The 27,951-nt window shown below is 49.4% G+C and overlaps 1 protein-coding gene across 1 annotated transcript; it reads left to right on the top strand.

Annotated features, from left to right (window-relative positions):
- The first annotated feature begins 22,918 nt into the window (after window positions 1–22,918).
- On the top strand, window positions 22,919–27,528 carry Tlr5 (toll like receptor 5). Its single transcript, XM_021231939.2, has 2 exons — window positions 22,919–23,185; window positions 23,840–27,528. Exon 2 carries the CDS (start codon window positions 23,843–23,845, stop codon window positions 26,417–26,419), a length of 2,577 nt encoding a protein of 858 aa, XP_021087598.1. The 5' UTR covers window positions 22,919–23,185; window positions 23,840–23,842; the 3' UTR covers window positions 26,420–27,528.
- Window positions 27,529–27,951: the final 423 nt, after the last annotated feature.

Genomic DNA, 27,951 nt, shown 5'->3' with positions numbered 1-27,951 from the left:
CTGGGATGAAAAGGTCCAGAGGGACTGTTATATCACATAGGCAGTCTGGAAGAAATGGCCAGCAGTAGGGTGAAACTCTTCTTAGGTTAAGTGGATTAAAAATCAAAACCTATTACCACAGTTTGTTTGGTTTTTAAACCAAAATTGTACTACTGCCTAAGGCTAGGATGCATCTTGATTATTAAAAAGAATCAAGTCTAGGTACAGTGTGGGTCACAGAGCCCTTTTCTACACCCCCATCCTGTAAGCCCCCCCAATAGCCATAGCCATAGCCATAGCCAAAGACAATGCCAACCGGAAAGCCACTGATGGGGTTGGGCACTCATTCACCTGAGACCACCATGAACAAATGCTCCAAAGTATGACAAGAGCTCACCTGAGGAGAGAGGCCCCATCCACCAGAACACAGCCCCACTCCAACGACAAGGGTTTCTGGATTTTGTCTTTGCCCGCAGGTCACCTCCTTTGAGCCTCCTAACACCACTTACAGAGAGCGTGAGGTCAGTAGCAAATGTGTGATGTGTGGGTCTCCTCAGGCCCTCCTCTCAGTTTTCAGCAGCGTGTTCTCTGACTGACATCAGCACAGCAAGTTTACAGAATATCAGGGTAAAGAGTTTTTTTTTTAAATTGTACTTGTGGCATAAACAAAAGAGGAAGGAAAACTTACTGGTGTTGCCAGGCAACACAATCCTACCAACACAGGACCCTTCCTGGGCCACACCCCTTGGCTGAAGGGGTAGCCGGAAGAACCCACAGCCCTGCTTGCCATCCCAGCAGCTCTGCTCCTGGAAGTGTGACCCATGAGTCTTCAGGGGCAGCTCACTCCTACTGGGGCATTCACTGACAAGGTACACAGCGTTCCATCTCAGCTGGGACTTTGCAGGATGGAGAATGTAGAAACAGGACTGACCATCAGGAGGAAACAGCCAGATTCTCCCCCACCCCTACTCCTAGAAACAGAGGGGGAGCTAGACCAAAGAATGTGTCTGGACACGCAGGTGTGCCCAGCAGATGCCTGAAAATGCAGAACTTTGCAGAGTGTGGAGGAAGAGGAGGAGAAGGAAGCAATTGCGACTCCATGAAAGGCAGTTCTGACAGACCCAAAGCTGAAATGAAACAGCATTGAGCAAACAACTCTACTTTCTCCTCATGGAGAGTACCGGCCAAAGGTGAACTTCTGTAGCTCAGTTATAAACTGGGATCTCACAGGTCTTGTCATATCCCTGCATCTTCCATGGTTCTCGTGTTCTCAAATGATGGACTCTGAGGAGCTCCAAGACATGCTTAGGGGCCACTAGAAAGTGTTGCTTGGCTCCCTGTGGCTATTTGACAGAGGTGTCTCACCTGCCTCCTCCCCAAGTTTACTTACACTTGCTTGTAGCCATTGTCCCTGGAGAGGACCAACTACAGTCAACCACAGAGTTTTCTAGAACCTGCTGATATTAAATACGGTTGTGGTGCCATGAGCTATCCAAGCCCCAAACTGCCATTGAGGAAGTCTATAGTCTGCCTCCCAAAGCATAATCGTAACAGGTCAGGGCACCAAGACAAGAAGACCACTAGGGCCTGGGGCGTGGCTCAGTCAGTGAAGTGCTTGCCATGAAAGCATGAGGGCCTGAGTTCAATCCCCAGCACCCACGTTTTAAAAAGCCAGGCACAGAGGCACAAGCCTGCAATCTTAGCACGGGGGAGGCAGAGACAGGAGGACCCGTGGAGCTTTCCAGCCAGTCCCTCTAGCAGAATCGGTGAGCTCTGGGTCCAGTGAGAGACCCTGCCTCAAAATGTAGGACGGAAACAGAACCCATGTGAGCCTCTGTCTCCCAAATGTGTGTATGCGTGCTCGTACACTCTGTCTCTGTCTCTGTCTCTGTCTCTCTGTCTCTCTGTCTCTCTGTCTCTCTGTCTCTCTGTCTCTGTCTCTCTCTCTCTCTCTCTCTCTCTCTCTCTCTCATTGTCTTCACCACCTTCAGTCCTTCAGGCAGCACTGTGATGGATTCACCACAGAGTCAAAGATGAGGAAAATTCTGGAATTAGGCCTGCCCCCTGGAAGCTCAAAACCGAGGCTCATGGACAGATTGGCCAATGGCAGGAATGATTCATTATGGAAATCCAGGGTGGACACAATGATCTTTCTGAAGCAAAATGTGTAAAGTTGGAAAGTGAGAGCGGCTTGACTGACCCAAGCAGAGAGTTCATGGGAAGCTGTCTGAACCCAGTTTCCAAGACGGCTTGCTTCTCTGAGTCTCCGGCTGGGCCCTTGGGTCATCGACTCCTTGTTATATCCGTGTTCTCCACTGAACAACCAAATACCAGAAACAGTGGGGACCTCTTTGTTGTTCCGCAGTTTCTGGAACTTGGAAGTCCGGGTGACCCCTGTAGTAGCTGTGTCCTCTGCTCCAGGCGTCATAAGGCTGACAAGAATGTGTATTTTGGGGGTTTGGGGCTCTTGCAGAATTCAGTTGTGTTATTCCAGGACTGTTTTCTGACTAGTCACCAGGGACCACTGTCACCTGTCTCCTCCTGTAGGCAGTTGGTAAACATGGCTGTCTGCTTCTTCAAATCCTGCAGACAAATTTCTAAGCAGTCTGCTCAGGTGGAGGTTAGCATAGCAGTGTCTAACCAAGGGAGCAATTGCATTAGCTATGACGGGTAGTAGTAATTCTCAATTCCAGACACACCTTTGCAGGGCTGTCCAGGTTAAGGTCAGCCTCCGTGAATGTCTGCGAGGGATTGTCTTGACTGTGTTGACTAAGAAGAGCCATTTTAATTGTGGGTCCCAGAGTATACAAGATGGAGAAGGCAAGTTGAGCACAATGCATGTATCCATTGCTCCCTTCTTCTGACTGCAGACATAATGGCACCAATGGTTTCAAGCTCCTAATGTCTTCCTCCCCGCTCCCGATGGGCTGTAACCTGGAATTGCGGTGAGAACTCCAAACCACTCACAGGTTTACACACCTCTGATCTGGACCTGCCCACCTCCCCTTCATCCCATACCCACTCACTGAGCCCGCGGATCTCCAAACAACAACAACAACAAAACCACCACATTCCTTCACTCTTCTCTGTATAGAACATTCTCTACTGGCCTATCCAGCCAATGAAATTGTCTCAATCTGTTGTCCCAGATTGAGGGTCTTCCAGGCAGAGTTAGAACAAACCGCTATTAAACCGTTTATCAAATCACGTTCTAACCATTTGTTTCCATGTGGAACCCACGAGGAACACAAGCCCCCTGATACTGAAAGGCATCAGGCTGGTACCCCTGGAAAGAAACACAAGGTCTGTAGGGAAACTGAATATAGGGTTTCTGGGAAGATGGTCAGTTTTAGAAAGTACCTAGCGGAATCTTGGAGTCCGAGCTTTCCTGAATCTTGTTTGGATTACTACCTTTTAAATAGAAATAGTAACAATGGTACCAACAAATATTTATTAGGGAACACGTATCAGGTACTAGATTTGAAGTGAGAATATCAGGCATGGCTCTTCTCCTCATGCGGCTTCCAGTCTGTCAGGCCTGTCAGTTTAAAGGAGAGACCCACTTTGACATAGGACATATCAATACATAATTACAAACTGAAGCAAGAGTTTCAAAGGGAAAAGATCTAAGGTGGAGAGTTCCTTGTTTCATGATGGTGTTGTGTCTTAATCACCTCACTGTGAATGGAAATGAGAGTATATTTGTTTACTATAGCCCACCTACCGATCATCAAAGCTTCAGAAGCAATATACTGCAGGGTTTCATTGTTTGCTCTTGTGATCATGTGGCTGAGCAGGGGTGTGGCTTGCTGGCTGTACAGCACCAAGAGTAAGGGCTGAAGAGATGGCTCAGAGGTTAAGAACACTTGCTGCTCTTCCAGAGAACCCAAGCTCAGTTCCCAGTACCCACATCTAGCTATTCACAACCTCTTGTAACTGTCACTCCAGGGGATCTGACACCCTGTTGCAGCTACCACGGTCTCTCTCCCTCTCACACACACACACACACACACACTCACTCACACACAGTCACACACACACTCACTCACACACACACTCACTCACACACAGTCACACACACACACTCACACACAGTCACACACACACTCACACACACATCTATAGATATAGATTTACAAGCAGAACCACCATAAATTGGAGACTATCTGTAGAAGTGTTAGGAGCATTTTCTTTGAAGATGTCATGCTAGAGGGGACGGGGGTCTAATAAGTCAGGCAAAATCATGAAGAAAGAACATTCCAGCTAGTGCCTTTTGTTCTTCCAACAAGTCTCTGGGGCCCAGTAACTAGAATGCTTATCCAAAATCAGGTGTCAAACAGACGGGGACCTCAGGAGAGCCCTCTTCCTAGTCCTAGCCCTCCAATGATAAATCCCTTCCGTGATTCTACAAAGGGAGAGGATGGTGCCATGTACCCAACACTCCCCCGCCTTGTCCTCAGTCCCACAAACACTGTAGGCAGCCAGTAGGCTCCCTCTAGCAAGGCTCATTGGGTCAGATGCTGGTGATGAGGCCACTACTTCCTCCTGGCGCTAAGAAGCTTCCCCCTCCCCCCTGCAGAACAGGTGCACAGGCAGGCAGCTCCGTCCCTCTATGCTCAGATGTTTGAGAGCTACTTGAAGCAATTTGTCACTTGGGCTTCATGCTGCCAGCCAAGGAGGGGAGCTGGGACGACTCCATAATGAGATCTTCCGTGGTAATTAAGTGCCGGGCTTTGTTTTAACCTATCTCTCCTGCCCTGCTCGATCATATCATCTAGCTGTCAGGCAGGGAGCGGGGAGTGTGAGTCACCCTGGGATTATACCCAGCTGCAAGAAGCAGCTGTCAGCTTTGTCCAACCTCCGTGCAACCCTAGCCTTACTCCAGACTGGGCGTTGCTTCTGCCCTTGAACTGGGTTGCAAACCCCACCCCCGCCCCAAGCTTCTTCATCACCTTCTTATAGAAGTTAACTCTTTTTTAACACTCCAGTGGCAGCAGACTCTGGAGTCTTTTCTTTCCTTCAGCCTGTCCCCTGTCAGGAAGCAGACCAACCTCCCTCCCCCTGTGTGCGCACCCTCCCCCCCAGAAGGAAGGGGGAAGTTAGGGCAGAAGGACACTGGGCTCACAAGACATCTCACAAGCATCTGTGCTGCCTTGCATTCTCTGACAGAAATCACGACTTCCTCCTCAGCCTCCAGCCACACACAGGAGCATCTCCTGACCCAAACTTGACCTTACGATATCCAGTGTCAGACTGGCATATGGCTCCGGTGGTAACGTGCCTGTGCAGGCATGAGGACCAGAGTTCAGTTCCTGGCACCCATTTAAAAAGCCAGGCATCATGGCCCTTGCTGGTAATCCCAGCATCTAGTTGCTGCTTAACCAACCTAGACTATTTGACCAGTTCTAGGCCAGTGAGAGATCCTGTCTCCGTAAACAAGATGGACAGCTCCTAATGAATGATACCAGAGATCCTGGACCCTTTCAACTCCCTTCTCTGGCATTTAAGTACATGTGCACACACACACACACACACACACACACACACACACCTTCAGTGGTTAGGACAGAGGATATAGCTGAGGATTAGAGGGCAGGATGCCAGCCAGTGTCACCCCCAGCACATCTTCAGAATTTGGACTGAATCTGGCACAGGTCAAAGACCACGGACAAAAATGGAATCCACTATGCGGGGTGGGTTCTGCTTGCTGTACCTCTGTAGGGCGCTTCTGGACTCCGGCCTAGGCTTCCCTCCCCAGGCCAGTGCTGGCCTAGATTATCTCGATGGATGTCTAGGGGTATCTTCAGGACTCAAGGCAGGCCCTCTGCCTCCTGTCCTGGGCTCTGTGACAGTCAATAGCTGTCGCCCGTCCCAATTCTGCTTTCTCTCTGGCCTGTCACAAGACCATTGCAACAAGGATAAAGGTCTCCCCGCGGCAAGAGAGCAAAGAGGGTATGTAGGCTGAGGGGGCAGGACTTTTAGAAAAGACAGCGGCATACCACATGGTGGGCGTGGTCAGAGTTGTGGGCAGAGCCCCAGCGGCGGGTGGGGCCTTCCCGAGCCCAGAGCACCAGGGCTGCTTTAGTGCCTGCTGCAGAGTGAGGTCAGATCAGGAACCCATGTGGGGGATCCCGCTTGGGAAGTGGACGCCTTGTAGTTGCAGGGGGTCCTGCAGCGGGTTCCCTGAGACCGGAGGGGCCGGGACGCGGTTAGACACGGCTGGACACGGTTGGTGCCACCCCTCTTCCCTCCTCCTGGGTTGGTCCTGGGCCCTTTCAACACTCTTTGCCACCTGACATCCAGCCCCTAGAAGGCAGGCGCTCTCTACTACTCCGTGCTATGGAAACTGGGGTCCCCTGGTGGTGGATGGAGAGCAGGGCGGAGAGGTAGCCGAAGTGCTCAGCAGGACAACTCTAGGATTGACAAGTCACTTGCATGATGGTCTTAGGACAAGGGATCCCTAGTGTTGTCACTCTTCTGGCTTTCACCTTTAGCCCCACCCCCTGGAAGAGGCAAGTGGCTATCACTGAGTTAGCTCCTTCACTGCCTTCCTTGGAAAAGGGAGGCAGTCACCATCAATCCAGCTAAGGATGCCTTAAAAAGTCACTGGCAGTGAAGGCTTTGAACATCCTACCCCAGCAAGGAGAGGTAGGCCTGCCCAATGGACTCCATGATGAATATTGTTGGCCCCTAGGCCATGAAGAAAGAAAATAGTCCTGCGTTTGGTGATTACAGCTACAGCTCTGCTCTGTGAAGCTGCAGTTGTAGTGGTGGTCCCTGAAAAGGGATGGTGAGTTGGGGACCACCTTGTTGGTTGTCTCGGGAGGAAGGATGTGTCCCCAGGAAGGCTCCTGAGGTCTTGTGGAGGGGCCGGAGGGTGGTGACTGCGCTGGTTCTTTGTAGCTGTGGGTTAGCCCTGAGGCAGCTAGTATTCGGAACACACCAGCGTAGCAATGTTCGCCACAGGCAAGCAGCCTGACCACAAGGCTTGCTGAGGTCAGAGCAACACAGGTTGCTGAGGGATGGCCCTATCAGTTCAGAGTTCATGAGCAATGCTTCTCTCCAACCCAGTGCCTGGAAGAGGGTGTGGTATGCGGCCTGGTCTCTGTCCTCTGCGTCCTAGGAGGACACAACTCTTGAGTGGTCTATCCAAGATCTGTATGTAGTTCTTGACTCCATTCACCTAATTCTCTGGGGGCAGAAATCAATAGCAAGGAACTCCCAGCATGCCATGCAGAGTCAGGAGGGAATCCTGGGAAGAGGGCCCTGGGTTCGGCTCTGCTAAATCTTAGTCTTTCACACTGTGGTGGGGTTTTGGGGGTGTCCCAGAGGACGGGCCTATGCCAAACTTGAATACAGAGTAACACAAAAAACAGTCCCTATTATAAAATTCAGGATGAGTTAGCCCTCACATAGGGCTTAATTGTCATCCTGGAAGATACTTCCATCTTAGTTGATGGCCCAGGGTGACTCGCCTCCACCCTGTGTTGCTCTAAGCTAAGCAAAATAAGCTTTCTGGTTCCACTGTATGACTGCAAATCTAATCTTGTCAGGTTCTCCTTCTGCCTGAGGAGGGGGGCCTCTCCTGGGGCTGATGTCTCTAGCACAAGGGTTTCTTTGTTAAGCTCCTGCGCCCTCTGTTTTAGCTCCTCTGAGGAGTAGAACCAGAGTTGTTTTGTTTGTCTGTGCGTGCTGCTGGTCAGCCCTGTGTAGCAAAAACCCCCAAAGTAGACAGTTACTGAGCCCAGATGTGTTCGTTTCGTTCTTTGTTTTGTGGAGAAAAATTCAGAGGGTAGATTGATCCACACCTTCAGTCAGGTCTGTCCAGCCCGAGTTTTGTAGTCTTTGGATGTGTGGGCCATATCCCATGGTGTGCTCAGCTCTGTGGGACAATGACAAGGCTAGGGCATGGCTCCCACAGCTCTGGATTGTTCAGTTATAGGTAGGAAGAGAGAACTCTGCAACAGCGAGACAATTCGAGTGCAGTCCAAGAAACAGGGTGTGGGAGCTGGAAGAGACAGAGAATACTTGGAAGAGCTTACGAAGCTCAACTTAGAAACCAGGTAAGGCCAGGCCAGGCCGAAGGATAGGATAGCCTGGATCTGGACAAGTAGAGACTCCTACAGTCCACAAGCTCACCCCCTCTGCAGTCCTAGCTCCTTCTCTCTCTCTCTCTCTCTCTCTCTCTCTCTCTCTCTCTCTCTCTCTCTCTCTCTCTCTCTCTCTCTCTCTCTCTCTCTCTCTCTCTCTCTCTCTCCCCCTCTCTCTCTCTCTCTCTCTCTCTCGTCTTTCTCTCTCCACTACACTGACTTCCCTCATGGTTCTGATCATGCCTCCTTTTGCTCTCCTCTCCTCAGAGAATCTACTTTTTCTTTTAGAGACTGGGTATAGCCAGGCTGGCCTTAAAGTCTCATCTGACCACAACAGTCTCCCAAGTGCTGGGATTATAGGCAGGTAAGAGGGTGTGCACGTAAGTAGAGGTGTGCATGGAGGCCAGAACAGGTGTGGGGTCCCCTGGAGTTGGAGTTACAGGTAGTTGTGAGCGGTCAGACGTGAATGTTGGGATGTAAACTCAGGTTGTCTGCAAGGGCAGTTAGTGCTCTTAATGGCTGAACCATCTCTCCAGCTCCTAACTTTACCTTATAATGGTCAGTCACTTTCCCCTTTGCACAAATTAATAATATGGGTGATCATGATAAGTGCATCAGCAGCATTTATGTGGGGCCAGACACGGTTCTGTTGACTGAGAGTGGGCATGTGGTGAGCTAGGATTCACACTCGTCATGCCTGGCTTGAGATCCAGTCATTTAAAACCTTTGTTACACTCAGGACAAGAGGGCTGGCCCTTTGTCAGGTTCATGTTCACATTCCTGACGCCACCACAAGAACCATCGCCCAGTGTCACTGGACCAGTTCTCTGTATGGACTCCGTTCCGGTGTGGCTTGGAGCACTTTCATAGTCAATAGGAATTCAATAGCCAGTGAACAATGCAGTGTGTAAGATACCATAAGAGACCCAGGAATTTGAGCAGCAGGTCCTATCCCATTTGTCCTTCATATTCACCTCTACTTAGAAGAAGAGAAACCCTAAGAGGATTTGAAGCCCGCGCAAATGTAACAGAGGCGGTGCCAAAAGCCACCCCTGGCTCTGAGCTCAGGGCCACAGGTTGCTCAGAGGTACGACCGCATCTCCCCACCTCCATAGTGACAAAGCAGTGAGTGGAATCCCTAATGTGGGCATTCTCAGACGTGCATGATTGCCACACCACGCCTCCATTTTCTAGAAATCAGTTTACCGGACTTCACTGGGCTGGCAGTCACAGTAAACACCCCGGGATCGTCACTATTTCCAGAATTTATGCACTGCCAAGTCCTCAGGGACAAGGTAGTCAGTGTGTCCCATCCAGCCCTCTGGTCACCGGAGTCATCCCTAAGAGAGGGCCTCAGTCTCTGTCCTGCTGGCAGCCCCTTCCATTCTAATGGCCCTAGCATTCCGATGCTTCACCACACAAAGCTAATTCCACAGGGCCCAACCAGCCCTGTCTTCCTGAGCCCCCAGACCATGTTTCCCCTTCTGTTTCCACTGCTAAGCTGTCCTCTGCCTGGCTCTTCCAGCAAACAGTCTGTGTCCTTACCCCACAGATCCCGCTTGGGAAACTGCAAGCCACCTCTGGGTATAATGCTGTCACGTGTTTGCCACAGGGCAATGGCTAGAGAAACCGGGAGAGAGGTGGAGGTGGGTGAGGCCAGGCAGAAATGCAGGGAAGGGGAAAACTCGTGTTTTAACCCCGAATGCTACTGTCTGCGCTTTGAGAGGAAGTTACGCATAAAGGCAGGGTATACATACGTGGGACCGTTTTCAGCGGTACGCCAAAGACATTCTTCTCCCTGTCTTCACGGTCCCCTGCAACAGGCTTACAGCCTTGCTCACATGGAGATGGAGTAATCTGCTTCCGGGAGGTCTGACTGTGGTGTGACTGCCGTCAAATTTCCTTGGGTAGTTTTAGAGTCCACAAAAATGGGGGCATGCTTCTAGCTCATGGTTGCCCCTATACAGAGGTATCAGTCACTCACCCAGTTTGGAGCAATAGAGACCCTGCAAGGATTTGAACTGCTGTCATCCCTGGGATGGTGTGACCCTAAATGCAGATACTGAGACAATGAAACCAAGACTTGTGCAAAATGTCCTGTTGGTGGATGAAGGAGGATTCAGACTCAGATTTGGAGTCTCCTGACCCAGCACTGCTGTGATGTCATATATCACGGAGGTAACTGTCACTCTGACTCCCTGCCCCAACATAGCGGACAGACACCTCCGGTGTCCTGCCTTGGCAGACTCCACATTCATAACCCCTGGGAGAGCAAGCGCTTCTAATCAGGGCACACCACCCAGCTCTTGCCTGTCTCGATCCCCAGGAAGCCCTCTTCCCCCTCCACACCTGGATTCTTAAGCTGTCTTCCCCCGACTGTGGGACTCAGCTGGCACCAGGAGAGTCGGTGCCAGCCACACTGCTGACTGGGTGTTACGGCTTAAGCAGTGTTCTCTTCAAATAGGGACCACAGATCTTCCCCACTCTCAAGAGCTTTATCCCCTCTCTCGCAATCAATTCCCATCCTCTGCATATCCGGTCTGGGCTTAGCAGGGTTTCTAGTCCCTGTTCACACACAGCCCAATCCCAATGGCTTCTGATTTACATCACCTGCAAAGGACTTCTGCTGCTCTTAGCAGATTGTCTGAGTCGTTGCTGCTGCCTTGGACTTCCCAGCTCTCTGCTCCAGCTTTCCTGGCAGTTTTCTTTGTCTGTCGATACTCAAGGTTTAGCTGAGCTGAATCTGGGGAGGCTGTCAGAGTCTTCGGTGTTAGTTTTCTAATTGAGAACACAGGCGTAGCCTAACCCTGGTGAGACAGATCAGGATGTCCTACGGCTACGTGAGCTCCCTTCACCCGAGGCTTTTAAGTGTGTCACGCCAGTCTCTGGTTTTGCATAACCACTCAGTTGAAATTATTTTGTTTTGATCAGCAGCTATAGAAGTATGCTAATGAGTCTATAATCAGCAGGCAGGAAGAGCCCATTCTGAGCCTAAACGATCCAGGTACTGGTTTCACAGAGTATCTCTGGGTTTGTTTGTTCTTGGGGAGTGCTGGGGGCCATTCCCTAGAGATATTAAAGCAAAGAGGAGTCACTGTTATGTAATTTCCCATGAATGGTAGAAGAAATACCAACCCACTCCAGGAAATGGTCCTTCTCTCTGCACTCCCCTTCAGTGGTTTCTAAGGGTGTGCCTTTCTGGTGAGGGGTGGGTACTTGATGATGGCTGTCGACTTGAGCAAAGAAAGACCTGTGAACTATTGGAGGATTGTACATAGGGTCTCTGGTTTGCCCCCTCCCCCCCAACACACCACCCTCGTGTTGCTGGAGGAAGTAGGAACGATTATCCTTGCTACTGCATAGACGATTAAATTGATACTTGAAGAACTTCAGCGCTTGCCCAAGCTCACGCACCTGTTAAATTGTGGAGCTACGATCGAATTCAGTCAATAGTTTGGTTGTCCTCTTAATTTGGAAAGTCCCCTATTAGGCAGGCGCTTCCCAGCCGAGCCCAGCTCTAGTGTTCCCGCGGAGGGCCGCGGGCTCCTCCCCTGGTCTCTGCACAGTGTGCCCCCTGCTGGTGTCCAGCAGGAGTGCCTCTGCAGGACCTGAGAAATCCATCCTAAACTCTGTTGCTTCCTTCGCTCAGATTACACCATGGGGGCTCTTCCAGCTCTCCCTCGTGAGAAATCTCCAGCGAGAGGTGAGAGAATCCGGGGTGAATTCATTAATACAGCTCAAAACCAGTCATACAGAACCTTGACCGTGAGGCATTCGCAGACAAAAGCAGGGCTCCCAAGTCCTGTCCAATGGGGTATACTCAGTGGGCCAGCCCCATCAGAATCACCTGGGGACATGTTAGAAATTCTGGCTCGTTAGCTGTGAAGTGTGAGGACCCCAGTTCGAATCTCCAGCACCCACATAAAGCCAGCAACTGTAACACATAGTCAACAATCTCATTGCTTCAGCTATTCTGGAGTACAGAGCAGCCAACAGCAAAGACATCCTGCCTCAAATAAGGTAGTGGAGAAATGACACCTGAAGTGGCCCTCTGGCCTCCACATGTCCACTCTCACACAGCTACAACACACACACACACACACACATACACTTTCTTAATTTAAAAAAAAGTTCATGCTCTCAGGCATCCCCAAGCCACGTGGTCCAGCAGCCCCACCTCCAGGGGCCCCTGTGCACAGCCTCCTTTGAGGTCCTGTGTGTGTTTGGTAGAACTTTCAGGCTTGGTTTTGTTTAAAGATCGCAATTACAACCTGACAACTACACTTGCAACTGGATTCCAGTCCCAACCCCACAGTTTACTCTGGGTGAGGCATCAGTCACAGGTGCGGCTTCACTAGGCACATGTCTGATCGTTTAGAAATGACTGGATGTTCAGTAAGTCAGTTCTTCAAGTTTTAGGACACTCAGGTCCACATCTGAGACCCAGTGCTTACAAAGGCTTCTGACCCGGCCATCATTCACCTAACCCTGCTGCCTAGGAATGCCAAACCCAGCCTTACCCCACTCCTCCCATCCCAGAAGCCCCCTCCCCAACTCCCAGGCCAGAGACCCACAAGACTCCTGAGCCAGCAAGTTCTTGGTTCCTTGGAGTGCAGAGACAGGGCAATTGTCTTGTCCTAGTACTGGAAGCTCAGAAACCAAATGATCACAGACAAATCTCGAAAAAGACTTCTAGATCCCAGGGGGAAACATCCACACCACCGAAGTGAGTTTCTTTTCCTCCCTGATGTTGCAAAACAGAAAAGCACTCATATGACTGAGTGACTTAGAAGTCACCTTCTGCACCAGAGGCTGGGCCAGACGTTTCTCAGTCTCTTCAGCCCTCATGTCTTACAGGTCTCTATTTCGAAAAACTTTTCTCTTCCAGTGAGCATTCCATTTAAGGGAGCAAGGGCTCACACCTCTAACCCCAGCACCTCAGGGGCAGGAAGACTCCGAGTTCAAGACCAGCCTGGGCTGCACAGGGAGACTCTGTCTCACAAAACCAAACAAGATGAATAAGAACAAGTATAATGACAGTTATACGGATGAAATGGCATGATGAAACTCATTGCCTTTGTATGCTAACTTTAAATTTTAATTTTTTAAAAAGCCCCCCACAAAAACAAAGTCACATGTAGTAGAAACCAGGTAAAGGGAAAGTGATGCATAGCACTGTTTTCTAGTTATTCTGTCTTAGCAAATGCTGCGTCTCCTGACTCATTAAAAAAAATCGTGTTGGTGTTGTTGTTGTGGTTACCAGGACTGTGATGAGATCCCTATAGTCTCAGAAGTCTTTGAACACCTGAGATCCACTGCCCCTAGAATGAGAAAAATGTATTAGGTGTCCCTGGTGTTAGGACAGGAAGGTGAGCGCTCCTGGTGGGACTGTGGCTCCCAAACACTAATGGGAAGAATATAGCTGGGGTTCTGAGGCTGTGCTAGGAACGGTGGGGGACTGAGTGTGAATAAAACCAAGTCCTTGCCTCCTGACTTACAACCTAGCAGGAAAGGTGGAATGTAATAAAATGCTGCCATGGAGATGGAACCGGAATGTCAGGGGAGGGAGGTGAGCGTGCCTGGAGGGGTGTGAGGACTGTTTTGAGGTAGCCTTTGGAGGGAAGGTGCTGGGATGATCTGATGAGACATATATGTGCACTCAGAGCTTGGGGACCAGGCTAGGCAGGGACCTGCAGGATGAGGGGAGGCCAAATTGTAAGAACGGTAGTAGAGTCAGGAAGCAAGGCGGTGGCAGCAGACAGTATAGAGCTCAAGCCTGCAATGCCCCCTCTAGGTAGCTCTTCTAGAAGGGTTGTAGTCTGATGTGGAGACCCTGGAGCCACACTGAAGAGTTCTGGCTTGTGGGCCTAAGGAATCATGGAGGACTTTTCTAGCCAGTGTTGTCTTCTGGGAAGCTCCTTCCAGTAGCATGTATATGTTAGAGACATGTGTGTGAGGATGCATGTGTTAGAGACATGTGTGTAAGTATGTATGTGCTAGGGTCATGTGTGCAAGGATGCATGTGTTAAGGTTACATGTGTAAGGAGGCATGTGTTAGGGTCATGTGTGTAAGAATGTATGTGTTAGAGACATATGTGTAAGGAGGCATGTGTTAGGGTCATGTGTGTAAGGATGCATGTGTTAGAGACATATGTGTAAGGAGGCATGTGTTAGAGACATGTGTGTAAAGATGCATGTGTTAGAGACATGTGTGTAAGGATGCATGTGTTAGAGACAGGTGTGTAATGATGCATGTGTTAGAGACATGTGTGTAAGAATGTATGTATTAGGGTCATATGTGAAAAGGATGCATGTGTTAGAGACATGTGTGTAAGGATGCATGAGTTAGGGTCATGTGTGTAAGGATGCATGTGTTAGAGACATGTGTGTAAGGATGCATGTGTTAGGGTCATGTGTGTAAGGATGCATGTGTTAAGGTTACATGTGTAAGGATGCATGTGTTAGGGTCATGTGTGTAAGAATGTATGTGTTAGAGACATATGTGTAAGGATGCATGTGTTAGAGACATATGTGTAAGGAGGCATGTGTTAGAGACATGTGTGTAAAGATGCATGTGTTAGGGTCATGTGTGTAAGGATGCATGTGTTAGGGTCATGTGTGAGAGGTTGCATGTGTTACGGTCAATCACTGTTAGATTTTTGTCAGAGTTAATCAGTAAGGCGGGAGGTTTTGAAGCGTTACCTGATAGCCCCTTGGCCTGATGGTCTAGGGCCTGTGTCAGCACCGTGTGTGATGGCAGCAGCACATGGCCGCCTTAGAACGTCAAAAGCAGAAAGGAGGAGCCAAGAGTCTCAATATTCACTAAGGGCACAGTTGCAGTACCTTAACCTACCACACCACACCCCTGCTAAAGACTCCACCATCCCCCAAGAACTCCAGAAGCTGGTGACCAAGACTTAACACGTGGGTCTTTGGGGATGTTTAAGATTCAAACCATAACTGGAGCAGGAATGAAGTTCTAATTTACAAAGGGGGTTGCAGGTGGGCTTTTAGTGCAAGCCAGGGAGCCTGATGGCAACGTGTGAGTGCACTTCTAGCAGAAGGCCTGTGGCTCCGAGACAAGGCAGGGACTTCTAGCCTCCCGGAGTTCCCACATCCCCCGCCCCCACAAACCACCCAGACTGGGAACTCCGTGAGCCAGGGATGGTTCCTCATGGCATCCGAACCCCTGGCCCCCGAACATGGAACAAAGATTACAGATAAATGGGAAAGTTCTTGCTGGGCTAGACACAACAGACACGCTTTGTATTGAAGAATCATAAACATTTGGAGAGGCAAAGGCAAACAGACCCTAATGAGAACGGTGAACATCAGTAAATACATCACTCTCCTGTGCGCACAGCATCCCCGGAAAACTAATTGCCCATCTCTGAGTCCTGTTTGCAGAACAGTGGTCAAGCACTGGGCATTCATCTGCTGTGCCAACCCCAAAGGCTCTGGAGTACCGCAGTGGCACCATTCCCAGCTCTCAACAGGCACTCTGCTCCCAGCTGTGGAGATGGTACCTCTTGCAATCATGATCACCTGAATGAGCCAACATCTACCCATAACAGTCTCAGCCTGAAGTACGGGGTCCCCTCAGAGCAGCACAGGGTGTGGGGGCCGGGGAGGCTACCTCTTGGCTGTGCAGAGCTCTCCTGTAGGTCCCCTCCTACACACACTCCCTGTCCCCACAAGTTCAGACCGGAAGAGAGCAGCGGCAGATCCAGGACTGGAACCAGGGAAAGCTGGCTACTGCATGAAGTCACTCCTGGACCGTAGGGGAAATGAGGGACTTGGAGACAGTGTGCTGAGGGCACACTGGAGTGGCGCACTGTTGGGTGGATACCAGCGCACACTGTGTGCGGCCATACAGAAGGCAGGCAGCTGGTCTGCAACAGCTGGGGAGCCTGGGGGCTGAAGGTGCTGAGGGATGGCTTGAAGAGATGGTTTATGGGACGACGGAAGAGGAAGCGCCAGCAGACAGGAAGTGAGCAGAAGGAGCCAGGGACATCAAACCGCCCGGATCTACCTCCAGGGACTCACACGTCTTCCAACTGGGGCTCATCTCCTAAAGCTCCTAGAACACCCCCCAAAACAGCACCACTAGCTGGAGGGGGTAGCTATCTGAACAAGAGCCCTAGGAAGACACTTCTGATGCAAGAATTTGCAAAAGTCTTATTACAGGGATTCAACAGGAAATACAGACTCAGGAATACAGGACAAGGTGGAAGCCTGGTGGACCCAGCTGCCACGTCCTGCCGTTCTGCCCAGGGCTGCTTCTGCTCCGACATCCCAAGAGAGAGAGTGACCGTCCCCCTTTTCCTCACGAGAGGTCAGCAGACGAGAGGTCGTGTCCTAAGGCCAGTACCCCAAGTCTATTTACTGAATGGAATTCCCACAACGCACTTCAGATTCAAATTAGGACACCAAAAAATGGACACACCTTGGAACAGTCCAAGGCATTTCTGGGTCCACAGTTCCTCCAGTCCAGCATTCCGCCTTAAGCCTGCACCCCGTACTCACACTGGGAATTAATCCACAGGTTATTACTGTGTGAATTTTGGAGAAACTCTCTGAGGCACCTATTTGCAAATGAATTTTGGTTTTCTTACATAGCCAGTCTTCCATACTTGGTGCTCCGATGGCTCCCCAGGCTTGGACCCGGTACTTACCAGAGGAGACATTCCTTCCGCAACTTGTCTGGTGGACACAGCTATCCTGGGACTCAGCTCAGATCCTGGAACCTTGCCAACAATCCATGACTGGTGTGGTTTTCTGAGGACCAAGTATTAAATTAAAACAAGGGCTTCCCTGGCTCAGCCCACGGTGTCAGGAGAGACCCCCGAAATAAAAGCTTATAGGTTTGCTGCCAATACCACGGCCATAACTCAAATTGCTTGGGCAGGCAGCCTTTCACCTCAGGCAATTAAAAAAGGAAGCTGCTCTCTTAATGGCTGGGATTAACTCTAAATGAAGGCAGAGAAACACTAGGATGTTGACCTTCTCCCTCTGGCCTGATTATCTTAATTAACACTGCATGGCAGGAGTTTGGAGACTGGTATTGATTGTTCTATTTCTATTTGTCCCCCTCAGAGCCCTAGCCACAAGTTAACCCGGCCGTAATAATCAAAACCCAGTACTGAACTGTCGCCCACCCGAGCTCCTTCCTGCAAGAGAAACGTGGGGCGTGTGACTTAGATCCTTCAGACCCACACTTTTCAAAGCATGGCCTGGGAACTGCCTGCATCAAAGGAGTCTGGAATACAGTTTTAAAATGCTACTTTCAGCAGCCTCCAGGCCTGTGGGATCTGACGGAGCATCAGCAGTGGGTTTTAGCATGTAAAATTGATTTTTTTTCCAATGTAATTTAGAGCCTTGCACTGCTCAGGCTAGCCTCGAACTAGCTTCACAGTCAAGGATGAACTTGAGTCCCATATCCCCCTCCTTCTCCCTCCCAACTGCTGGGATTAAAGACGTGTACTACCATCACACCTGGCTTAGTTCTTTTTTAAATTGTGGTAAAGTGTGCATGACATAAACTCTGCCTTTTAAATTGTTTTAAGGGTGCATGCAGTTCAGCCGCATTAAACACATTCACTACTAGTTATCTTCAGAATTTCTCACAGCCCTGAATTTTTGGAATTCTGGGTCCATTGAGCAATCATGCCGCATCAGCTCCTCTCAGACCTGGATACCCTCACTGTCTCTGTAAATTTGTCTATTCTAGAAACCTCATGTAGACTAGGGTGTAGCTCGGTGGGAGAGTGTTTGCTTAGCCTGTGCCAGGGTTTGGAATCACACAATATTTGTTCTTCTGTGTCTCATTGATTATATTTAATGTAATGTCTTCAAAATCCATCCATAGCCAGGAGGTGGTGGCACACACCTTTAATTCTAGCACTAGAGAGGCAGAGGCAGGTGGATCTCTGTGAGTTCGAAGCCAGCCTGGTCTACAGAGCTAGTTCCAGGACAGCCAGGGGCACACACACACACACACACACACACACACACACACACACACACACGCACAAATAAATAAATAAAAATAATTTAAAATGCTGTCTCAAAAAAATCCATCCATGTTGTAGCATGTATCCCAATTTTATTCCTCTTGGGCTGGAGGATGGCCCGGCAGTTACCTGAGTTTTGTCCCTAGAGCCCATTCAAAGGTAGAAGAGAAGTGACATCATAAATTTGCTCCGTGCCCTCTGCGTGCATACACATAACAACAACAACAACAATAATATTACGTTAAACTTTAAAAGGACTTCTATCCCTTCTCAAGACTGAGTTGTACTCCATTACATGTACACCCAATCCTGGGTATTCACCCTTGCTGTTTCTTGGTTCGTTCTTATGTCAGCAATTATGAACCTCTCTGCTAAGAACATGGCATATAAATTCCTTTACGGGGCTTTGCATTCACTGCTTTTGTGTGATTGCCCAGGGCAAAGTCTGGGTCATTAGGAATCCTATGTTTTATGGTGTTTCTATACTGGGATGGTTGAGGTGGAGTCAAGGTTGTGGCCAGAAGAGCAGGTGATCAAACTGTCCCCTCCCGGGATCATCTATTGAGAGCTAACAACTCCGGGAGCCCAGGGATGTCCAGCCTATTAACATTGCAACATAGTATCAAGAACCTTGCAGTCAAGTTACAAAGAAAATAAACTGAGCAAAAATCTCATCTGTTATTTGTGTCAGGCAGCATTCCTGGCTGTCTTTGGCTGCATGGGACCCATGGGCTGCCTGTCTGACATGCCTGCTAGGTTAACTAAAACCAGCCTTTCTCTGCTGGGACCCAGGCACAGACCCCAGGTGATTTCAAGGGACTGGCAAATTCAGCAATTACTGATTTATCCCAATTACATTCGGGCCTGAGTGTATATAAATTTTTCATACCTATTAAGAATACAGATTCTGAGAATGTCACAATCTGTTAAGTGTCTCACCGAATAGGCCTAGTGAGGGCCAGACTTCGTAGGTCCTCAAGACTCTACAGTGATTTAGTAAGTAACCAGATTGAGGACTGTTTGTCTTGGTCAGTCTCTAAATGAAACTTAAGGACACTGAGGCTGGAGAGAGAACTGTGGTCCCCCTCTATCCCTTAAGCTGAGTCTACAGGGCTGATTCCCAAGTCCATCCTACGGTTCCATGCAGGGGGCGAAACTATTTACAAAACCAGAATCCTCTGTCTATCATTGAGCTGGTATTGTCTGTTCAGCTATAGAATGTGTCAGTTTCCTCAGAAAACTGACATCAGGCAATGATACTGATAGATTTGGGAAGACTACTGATGTGTTAGCGGACTTGACTGAGGATATAGTTCAGTGGAAAAGCTCTTGCCTAACATGCCCAAGGCTACGGGTCCAATCGATAGCAAAAACCAAAACCCCCGGTATTAGAAATGCATAGTTCATTTTTTTCTCATGTGCAATTTCTTATATACAAAGACAGAAAACTGCACCAAGCTGAACTAAGCCAACTACGATACACAAAATACACCCTGGTGTCTGTCAGCTGCCTCCGCTCTCCATGTGTTTTGTGCCTCAGGCATCTAGAGTTGGCGTTCAGATTTTCCCCCTGATACCAGACAGACCCCCTCTTCCCACTATTTTATAATAATTTACTGACTGAAACCCTCCCAGTGTCCACTTCCTCCAGCAAACCATGGTCTTTTCCAAAGTCAAGCCACCATGTCTCTTGAAGTATTATTGGGCCTCTTGCTCATTTAACTAGGCTCACCACATGGCACTTTTATTCAGTTCCTGTCGTGTGTGTGTGTGTGTGTGTGTGTGTGTGTGCGCGTGCGTGCGCGCACACGTGCGTGCGCACACGCACTAATGATAACTCCTTTGAGCCTTTTACTCTTACCCTACTTTTCCTATAAATCCTGGTAGCAGAGCGTACGATTTTTGCAACTGTTTGTGTTTTTGTTTGAGATAAGGTTTGGCTATGGAGTCCAGCCTTGAACTCTACATTCTCTGTTCCTGTCTCCTGGGTTCTAGGATTACAGGCGTGGACCACCACAACTAGCAGAAGTGCAATGGCTTGTCTTGAGTGGGTGTTTATGGTGGGTGAAGGACCGAACCCAGGATCTAACGCATGCTCTACCTCTATGAACAGGGATGTAGATGCCACCAGGGACTCCTAACTACAGAAGTCACTTTGTGTGTTTCTTTTCATCATCTGGGTAATGATTCGTGGACACATTGCCCTGAAGTTTAGCCTGCCTTTTTTTCCTTTCCTCCCTCTACTCTTGGCAACCACTAGATGGCAGACTCCTCTGATAGGGGCTAAAGGAATTCCCTGAAGGTCCAACCCCTCAACCTAGAGAGAAGCAAGAGGTCATGGCTCTCATGCTTCCCTTGGGCTCTCCACCCAACCCAAGTACAGGACGTGGCTCCCCTCTGGGCTCTCCACTCAGGGGCGTGGCTTCAGTCACGTGCTCTTCTCTGGTGCTTGCCCTCATACACTGCTCTGTCCCCACTAACCACCGCTCGCTGAGTGGACTCCTATCACTCTGAAGTCGGGTCTAGAAGAGCGTGACGGTCTGGAGCTCATCTTTAGTTAGGTTTGCCTTGTTGGTGCTGGATATCTTTATTTCCACACATTTGCACTTCTGGCTCCCATTTCAGAACCAAAGCTTGCTGGTTCCCCTCACAGGCTCTCTGCACGAGTCTCTCCCAACACCTCATCTCACTGCTTGCTGGATCCCCTGCTCAACTCTCCTGCCATCCATTTTAACCAGCGATCTGCTTCAGAGGTAAAAACGGAATTACTCCATCCTTCTATACCTTTTAAAGACATGGGTCTCTGTGATATTTTTGTAATTAGAACTTGGGCCCAAAGAGTTTCATTTAAAATCTACTTGTTAGCTGGTTTCCCCTTCCTTACTTTAATTTTAACTTCTCTTGTGGATTTGGAAATTGAAATATGGTGAGATGTATGTTACTTAGGGCTGTCCCTCATTACCAGAAATTCAAGGTCATCTAGTTCAGCGGTTTTATCTGGAAACCAACACTGATCCCATCAAAAGTCAGAATTAAAAAGGAAGAAATTTAGCTTTGCTTCCCGAAGCTGGCATCCTCACACTTGTGTCTCCGGGGGAATGTCTCCCTCCAGTTTCATAAGATGAGAAATCAGCCTGATGTTTGGGTAAGATAACAGCTGCAAAGCCATCGGTGACTTGGGGACCACACCAGCTCTTTCCTGCACCTTCTTGTATCTCAACACTGTGTTTATCTTAGAGTCGCTTAAAAACCCTTATTCGAGGAGTCAGAGTTTCTGTTCTCTTTTCTTCTAGAACAGAAGCTGTGGTCTGTGTTTGAACTGCACAGCCTTTGCCATCAAACCCTTTACAGACATTGCTTCCCCCCAACCTATGAACCATGGTGGTTGTTCCGATGCACACTGAAGGCCCTCTGCATCATCTTCAAACAGTCGGAATCTAGGAGGCTGCCGTGCTCTGAGTCTGGGTACAGCATTAGGTTTGTGATGCCAGTGGAGGACAAGGTCACAAAACTTTCAGCAGAAGACCTCAAAGTCCATGAAGAAGCTATGCATGCATAGTGTCATGTGCCTGTAGCTCCAATGCTCGGGGATAGGGGCTAAAGGACAGGAGACCATGAAAGCCAGCCAAGTCAGAACAGTGAGGGCCCTGTCCCAAGGCAGTGAGGCAGAACACGATACATGAAGATGCCCAGCATCCTTCCCTGGCCTCTGCGAGCACACACATGGGTGTACGTATTCTTACACTCCCCTGCATGCACTGCGTAGACATAGCATGTATCACAAAAACTAACATGTGAGGAGCACTACAGCAGGCTGTCTACTGCCCAGCGGTCTGACTGTGTGCAGTAAAGCACTGTGGTATCTTCAGGTGTGGGCAATGAGGCTGTACTGTGACATGCTTTGGAGGCCACCATTGTGTGTTTTCCTATGTGGGTCCCAAGCCTGGTTTGCCCATCTCTTTTCTCCACTGAAGCACATCTTCAGAGTCTTCACTTTGGGTACCACTCAAAAGACTTGCTTCTTTCATGGGCCGTTCAGCATTCGACAGCCTCTACAGCCTCACCGTCTTGAGGTTGCATGCCAGGAGAGATGGAGCTTGTCTTAGGGTCCATTTTAGCAGTTGCCTCTTCCATCATCTCTCGACTTGTAGATTCTAGTCTGCCCTCTGTAGACTTGCTATATCAGCCAAGCCTTCTATCTGCTGATGGCCAGGGCCATGGGGGAACTACTCTGCGTAGAAATGGTGAGCGCACACTTGAAGTTGGCAGGTGCAGCAGCGTGATGGCAAGTCTAGGCAGGGCAAATAGGAATCTGCGAGGAGAGAGATGGACAGCTCACAGGATGACACAAGAGGCTGGAGTCCCTTTAAAGGCACACCTCAGTGACCTAAGTTCCTCCCTCTAAGCCCCACCCCCTAAAGGCTTGACTACCTCCCAGTGATGTCACAGGATGGCAATCCTTTATTTAACACCTGGGCCTGTGGGGAGTACTTTCTAGAACACAGGACATTTCAACGGAGGCTTTCGGTAAGAGCCATTGGCAGCAAGTGAGATGTGCTCTAAAGATGGAGCAGGCCGGCACATGGAAGATGTCTCAGCTACTGCTCCATTGCCGTGAAGAGACACCATGACCACAGCCAACTCTTAGGAAGTGTTTAATTGGGGCTCGCTTGCAGTTCCAGTTATCACCATGGTGGGGAACATGGTGACAGGCATGGCAGACATGGTTCTGGAGGAGTAGCTGAGAACTACATCCTGATCCACAGGCCAAGAAAGAGAGACTGGCCGGGCCTGCCATATAACTTTGAACCCTCAAAGCCCGCTCCCAGTGATAACACTTCCTCCAACATAGTCCTCCTACTCCTAATCCTTTCAAAGAGTTCCACTCTGTGGTGACTAAACCTTCAAATATCTGAGCCTATAGGGGCCCTTCTCATTCAGACCACCACAGAAAACATGAAGCTCCCTGAGACCCTTGCTAATTTTTTTCCTGTTCTCACACAGCACCTATGCTGGGAATACATGACAGACACATCTGTGAGACGCCCTCTGTTGCTGAAGCACACGGATGGATGGTGAGCTCCCTGCACCAAACTTCAGCAGGTGGGTGTGGCTCTGCTTATTGCTCTAGCTCACGCAGTCATGCGTGTCAGGCACGCAGCGGGCACACAGCCCACTTAATTAGGCCAATCAAATCTGATTCTTTGTGAAGATGCATAAGGTGTCTATACGATGATGTGCACAGTGTGTGGAGTCAGCTCAGGTCCTTGGAGGTGGGCTAGAGTCTGGCTAGAGTGGAGTAGAGAAATCGATGTTTATTTTCTGTTCACCAGTGAGGTTCTGGGGGTTAGGAATGGGGAATCCCTGGATGAACGGGAGTAAAAGCATCTCTTCCTTGTGAGTTTCAACTTCCTTCGGCAGCTCTGGAACTAATGGACAAACACTAAGTAGGCAACAGTTTTGTTGTTGTTGTTTGCTGTTTTTGTGATGCTGGGGAGGAAACCTAGAACCTGGAACGGGCTTGGCACGTGCTCTACCACTGAGTTACCTCCCTGGCCTGCAGTGTCTTTAGAGCACTGGTGCCCAGTGTGTCAATTGCGCACTAGCAAGTGTTCCCACCAAGCAGAATGTTTGCAGAGTCCGTTTAGTAAAGGTCTGTAAGAGAGCAACACATGGGAAACCCTCAAGTGGTGAGGCCCCCCACCCCGTGCAGACCCCCAGGCTCTGATGTGGTTTTGCTCTTCTCTTTTTCCACAGATCATGGTGAATCGGCTTGACCTTCTCTTAGGCGTGATCTTCATGGCCACCCCCATGCTGGGATTGTCTCCCTGTTCTTCTGACGGCCAGATAGCCTTACTTCGCAATTGTAACCTTACCCAGATTCCCTGGGTCCTCCACACCACTGAGAGGCTCCTACTCAGCTTCAACTATATCAGTATGGTCAACGCCACATCATTTCCATTCCTGGAGCAGCTCCTGCTGCTGGAGCTGGGAACCCAGTTTGTACCCATGACCATCGGCCAGGAGGCCTTCAGAAACCTGCCCAACCTTAGGATCTTGGACCTGGGCCAAAACCAGATTGAAGTCTTGAGTCCGGATGCTTTTCAGGGACTGCCCCATCTCTTGGAACTCCGCCTGTTTTCCTGTGGCCTCTCGAGTGCTGTGCTAAGAGATGGGTACTTCAGAAATCTAAGTTCGTTAGCTCGCTTAGACCTGTCCGGAAACCAGATCCACAGCCTTCACCTCCATTCTTCATTCCAGGGACTGAACTCCTTACAATCCATAGATTTTTCCTTCAATGAAATATTCACTTTATGTGAGGATGAACTCAAGCCCCTGCAGGGCAAAACGCTGTCTTTCTTTGGCCTCAAATCAACTAGCCTGTTCAGCAGGGTCTCTGTGGCCTGGGAGACATGCAGGAACCCATTCAGAGGCATGTGGCTGGAAATGCTGGATCTTTCTTCAAATGGCTGGACAGTGGACATCACAGGGAACTTCAGCTACATCATCCAGGACAGCCAGGTCTCCTCTTTGATTCTCAAGCATCACATAATGGGGTCTGGCTTTGGCTTCCAGAACATCAAAGACCCTGACCAGAACACATTTGCTGGCCTGGCTAGAAGTTCGGTGACATTCCTGTACCTTTCACACGGTTATATCTTCTCCCTGAATTCCCGGGTGTTTGAAACGCTGAAAGATTTGCAGCTTCTGAACCTCGCTTCCAACAAGATAAACAAGATCGCAGATAACGCGTTTTATGGACTTGACAGTCTCCAGGTTCTCAACGTGTCATGTAATCTTCTGGGAGAACTTTATAATTCCAACTTCTACGGGCTGCCCAAAGTAGCCTACATCGACCTCCAAAAGAACCACATTGGGGTCATTCAGTACCAAACATTCAGATTCCTGAAAAACTTGCACACCTTGGATCTCCGAGATAACGCCCTTAAAACCATTAATTTCATTCCAAGCATACCGACTGTCTACCTGGGCGGCAATAAGCTGGCGGATCTGCCACACATCCGCTTCATGGTCAACTTCATCCAGTTGTCTGAGAACAGGCTGGAAAATCTGTCCGACCTCTACTTCCTCCTGGGCCTTCCCCAGCTCCAGTTTCTCATCCTGAATCAGAACCGTCTTTCTTCCTGCTGGGAAGTCCAGGCGCCTTCAGAGAACCTGAGCTTGGAACAGCTTTTCCTTTCAGAAAACATGCTGCAGCTTGCCTGGGAGACTGGCCTCTGTTGGGATGTCTTTAGAGGCCTATCCCGCCTCCAAATCCTGTATCTGAATAGCAACTACCTTAATTTCCTCCCGCCGGGAGTATTTAGCGGCTTGGTTTCGTTAAGGTTGCTCAGTCTTAATGCTAACAGGCTGACCACTCTCTCTCCCGGCAGTTTACCTGCTAACTTAGAGATTCTTGATGTATCTAGAAATCAGCTTTTCTCTCCGGATCCTGGGTCATTTGCTTCACTTAGCGTCTTGGACATAAGGCACAACGAGTTCGTCTGCCAATGCGAGCTTAGCCCTTTCATCATCTGGCTCAACCAAACCAACGTCACCCTGCTGGGCTCTCCGACAGACGTATACTGCATGTACCCTGACTCGCTGCTAGGGGTCTCCCTCTACGACATCTCCACCAAGGACTGTGACGAAGAGGAAGCATCGCAGACCCTAAAGTTCTGCCTTTTCCTCCTGTGCACCGTCACCTTGACCCTGATCCTCGTCACTACCCTGATAGCCACAAAGTTCCGGGGTGGCTGTTTCCTGTGTTACAAGACCATTCAGAGGCTGGTGCTCAGGGACAAGGTCCGGAGTTCGGAACCCAGCGCATACAGATACGATGCCTACTTTTGCTTCAGTAGCAAAGACTTCGAATGGGCACAGAATGCTCTGCTAAAACACCTGGATGCTCAGTACAGTTCCCACAACAGACTCAGGCTGTGCTTTGAAGAAAGAGACTTCATCCCTGGGGAGAACCACATCTCCAACATCCAGGCAGCTGTGTGGAGCAGCAGGAAGACCGTGTGTCTGGTGAGCAGACAGTTCCTCAAGGATGGCTGGTGCCTGGAAGCCTTCCGGTATGCCCAGAGCAGGGGCCTGTCTGACCTCAAGAGCGTTCTCATCGTGGTGGTGGTGGGGTCCCTGTCCCAGTATCAACTGATGAGACATGAGACTATCAGAGGGTTTCTGCAAAAGCAACAGTACTTGAGGTGGCCCGAGGACCTCCAGGACGTTGGCTGGTTTCTCAATAAACTCTCCGGGCACATACTGAAGGAAGAAAATGGAGAGAAGAGAAACAATACCATTCAGTTGCAAACCTTAACAACCATTTCCTAGTGGAAGGAGCCCTTCACAAGAGCCACAAAGAACTTTCCACATTGTACGTGCACATGCCATTGCATGTACAGAAGTTGTTTTCTGACTATGAGAACGTCATCAATCTCTCGATTTTCAGGTCACTGACCTCCAAATGGAAAAGTATAGGTCCAGAAAGCTTCTAGAGGGTCCCACTCACCATCCGTTTCCTTTCAGGCCCAATAACACTGTTCCCTCCCAGCCTCCTGGATGGTGAGCGCACCTACAGGAGTGGTTTCACACTTCCTGTACGGCTCAGTTCAAGAACAGGCTGCTGGGTGGTCCTGAGTTCTTGACACTGTAGAACATGCACAGGCGAGCCGGGGCCTTCAATGGCCGTAGGAGTGAGGCCAGTGTCTGAGTGATGGCGGCGGCAGCATCGCTGTGGCCGCGGTGAACTCGCTTCCTGATGTGATGCAGCAGGTCCAGCTTTTTTGTGGGTCACAGCCATCTTCTGCGTTGTCACCCGGCGCTCATGCCCTTCACAACTTAGCACCAGCCTGGCCATGCCACTTTCTTCCTACAACTGCATGACAGCTGTAGTGTCCGATACACAACTGTGAGGAAGATGTGGACTTCACACACTGTTTTCTTGCTGACTATGCAGTTTCTTTCTTTTCTTTTTTTTTTTTTTTTTGTTTTTGGGTTTTTTTTTGTTTTGTTTTTGCTTTTGTTTTTTCGAGACAGGGTTTCTCTCTGTATTGTTTTGGAGGCTGTCCTGGAACTCACTCTGTAGACCAGGCTGGTCTTGAACTCACAGACATCCGCCTGCCTCTGCCTCCCGAGTGCTGGGATTAAAGGCGTGCCTGCAGTTTCTTAACTGTGTAACTTGAGCGTGTTATACCATGGCTGGGCTGCAGTGTTCTCTCCTGTCTGCCTAACAATATCTACCTCATAAATACGCTGCAAATGCTCATTGACCAGGAATGCCATGGCTTCTCCGATATTTTTTTTAATTGCCCTAATGACCACAGAAGAAGACTCAAATTCAAAGGCCCCTGGGGACTGTAGAGATTTCTTTGAATTTGTATTTTTTTTTATTTTTATTTTGGTTTTTCGAGACAGGGTTTCTCTGTAGCTTTGGAGGCTGTCCTGGAACTCGCTTGGTAGTCCAGGCTGGTCTCGAACTTACAGAGATCCGCCTGCCTCTGCCTCTCGAGTGCTGGGATTAAAGGCATGCGCCACCAATGCCCGGCGAATTTGTATTTTTTTAAACCTAAAAAGGATTTAAGTGTACTTCACATTCTAGTCATTTTGTGTGTTTATGAATATAGCAGTGTTTTCCCGCAAAAGCACTAAGAAACTCTAAACCAAAGAAGTGCGTCCCAAGAACCCTAGCCTATCATTCCAACTCCTTCGAGTGCAGTTGACTACTAGTCCAGCTGTTTTTTAAGCAGGAATACGTGGGGGGGGGCTCAGCACCTAAAGTGTCCCTCCATACCCTCACTGTGACAGACACACACTCCCCAGACTCTGAGCACTCCTTATCCATGTGTCTGAGCTTACCCTGCAGT

Source organism: Mesocricetus auratus, unplaced genomic scaffold (assembly GCF_017639785.1).
Source record: "Mesocricetus auratus isolate SY011 unplaced genomic scaffold, BCM_Maur_2.0 Super-Scaffold_100676, whole genome shotgun sequence".
Classification (NCBI taxonomy): Eukaryota; Metazoa; Chordata; class Mammalia; order Rodentia; family Cricetidae; genus Mesocricetus; species Mesocricetus auratus.
The sequence above is the reverse complement of the archived record's forward strand: the minus strand, read 5'-3'. Positions and strand labels throughout refer to the sequence as shown.

Excerpts from the sequence above, each read along its gene's own strand:
- Tlr5 (XM_021231939.2), top strand. The coding sequence starts at position 23,843 with ATGGTGAATCGGCTTGACCTTCTCTTAGGCGTGATCTTCATGGCCACC.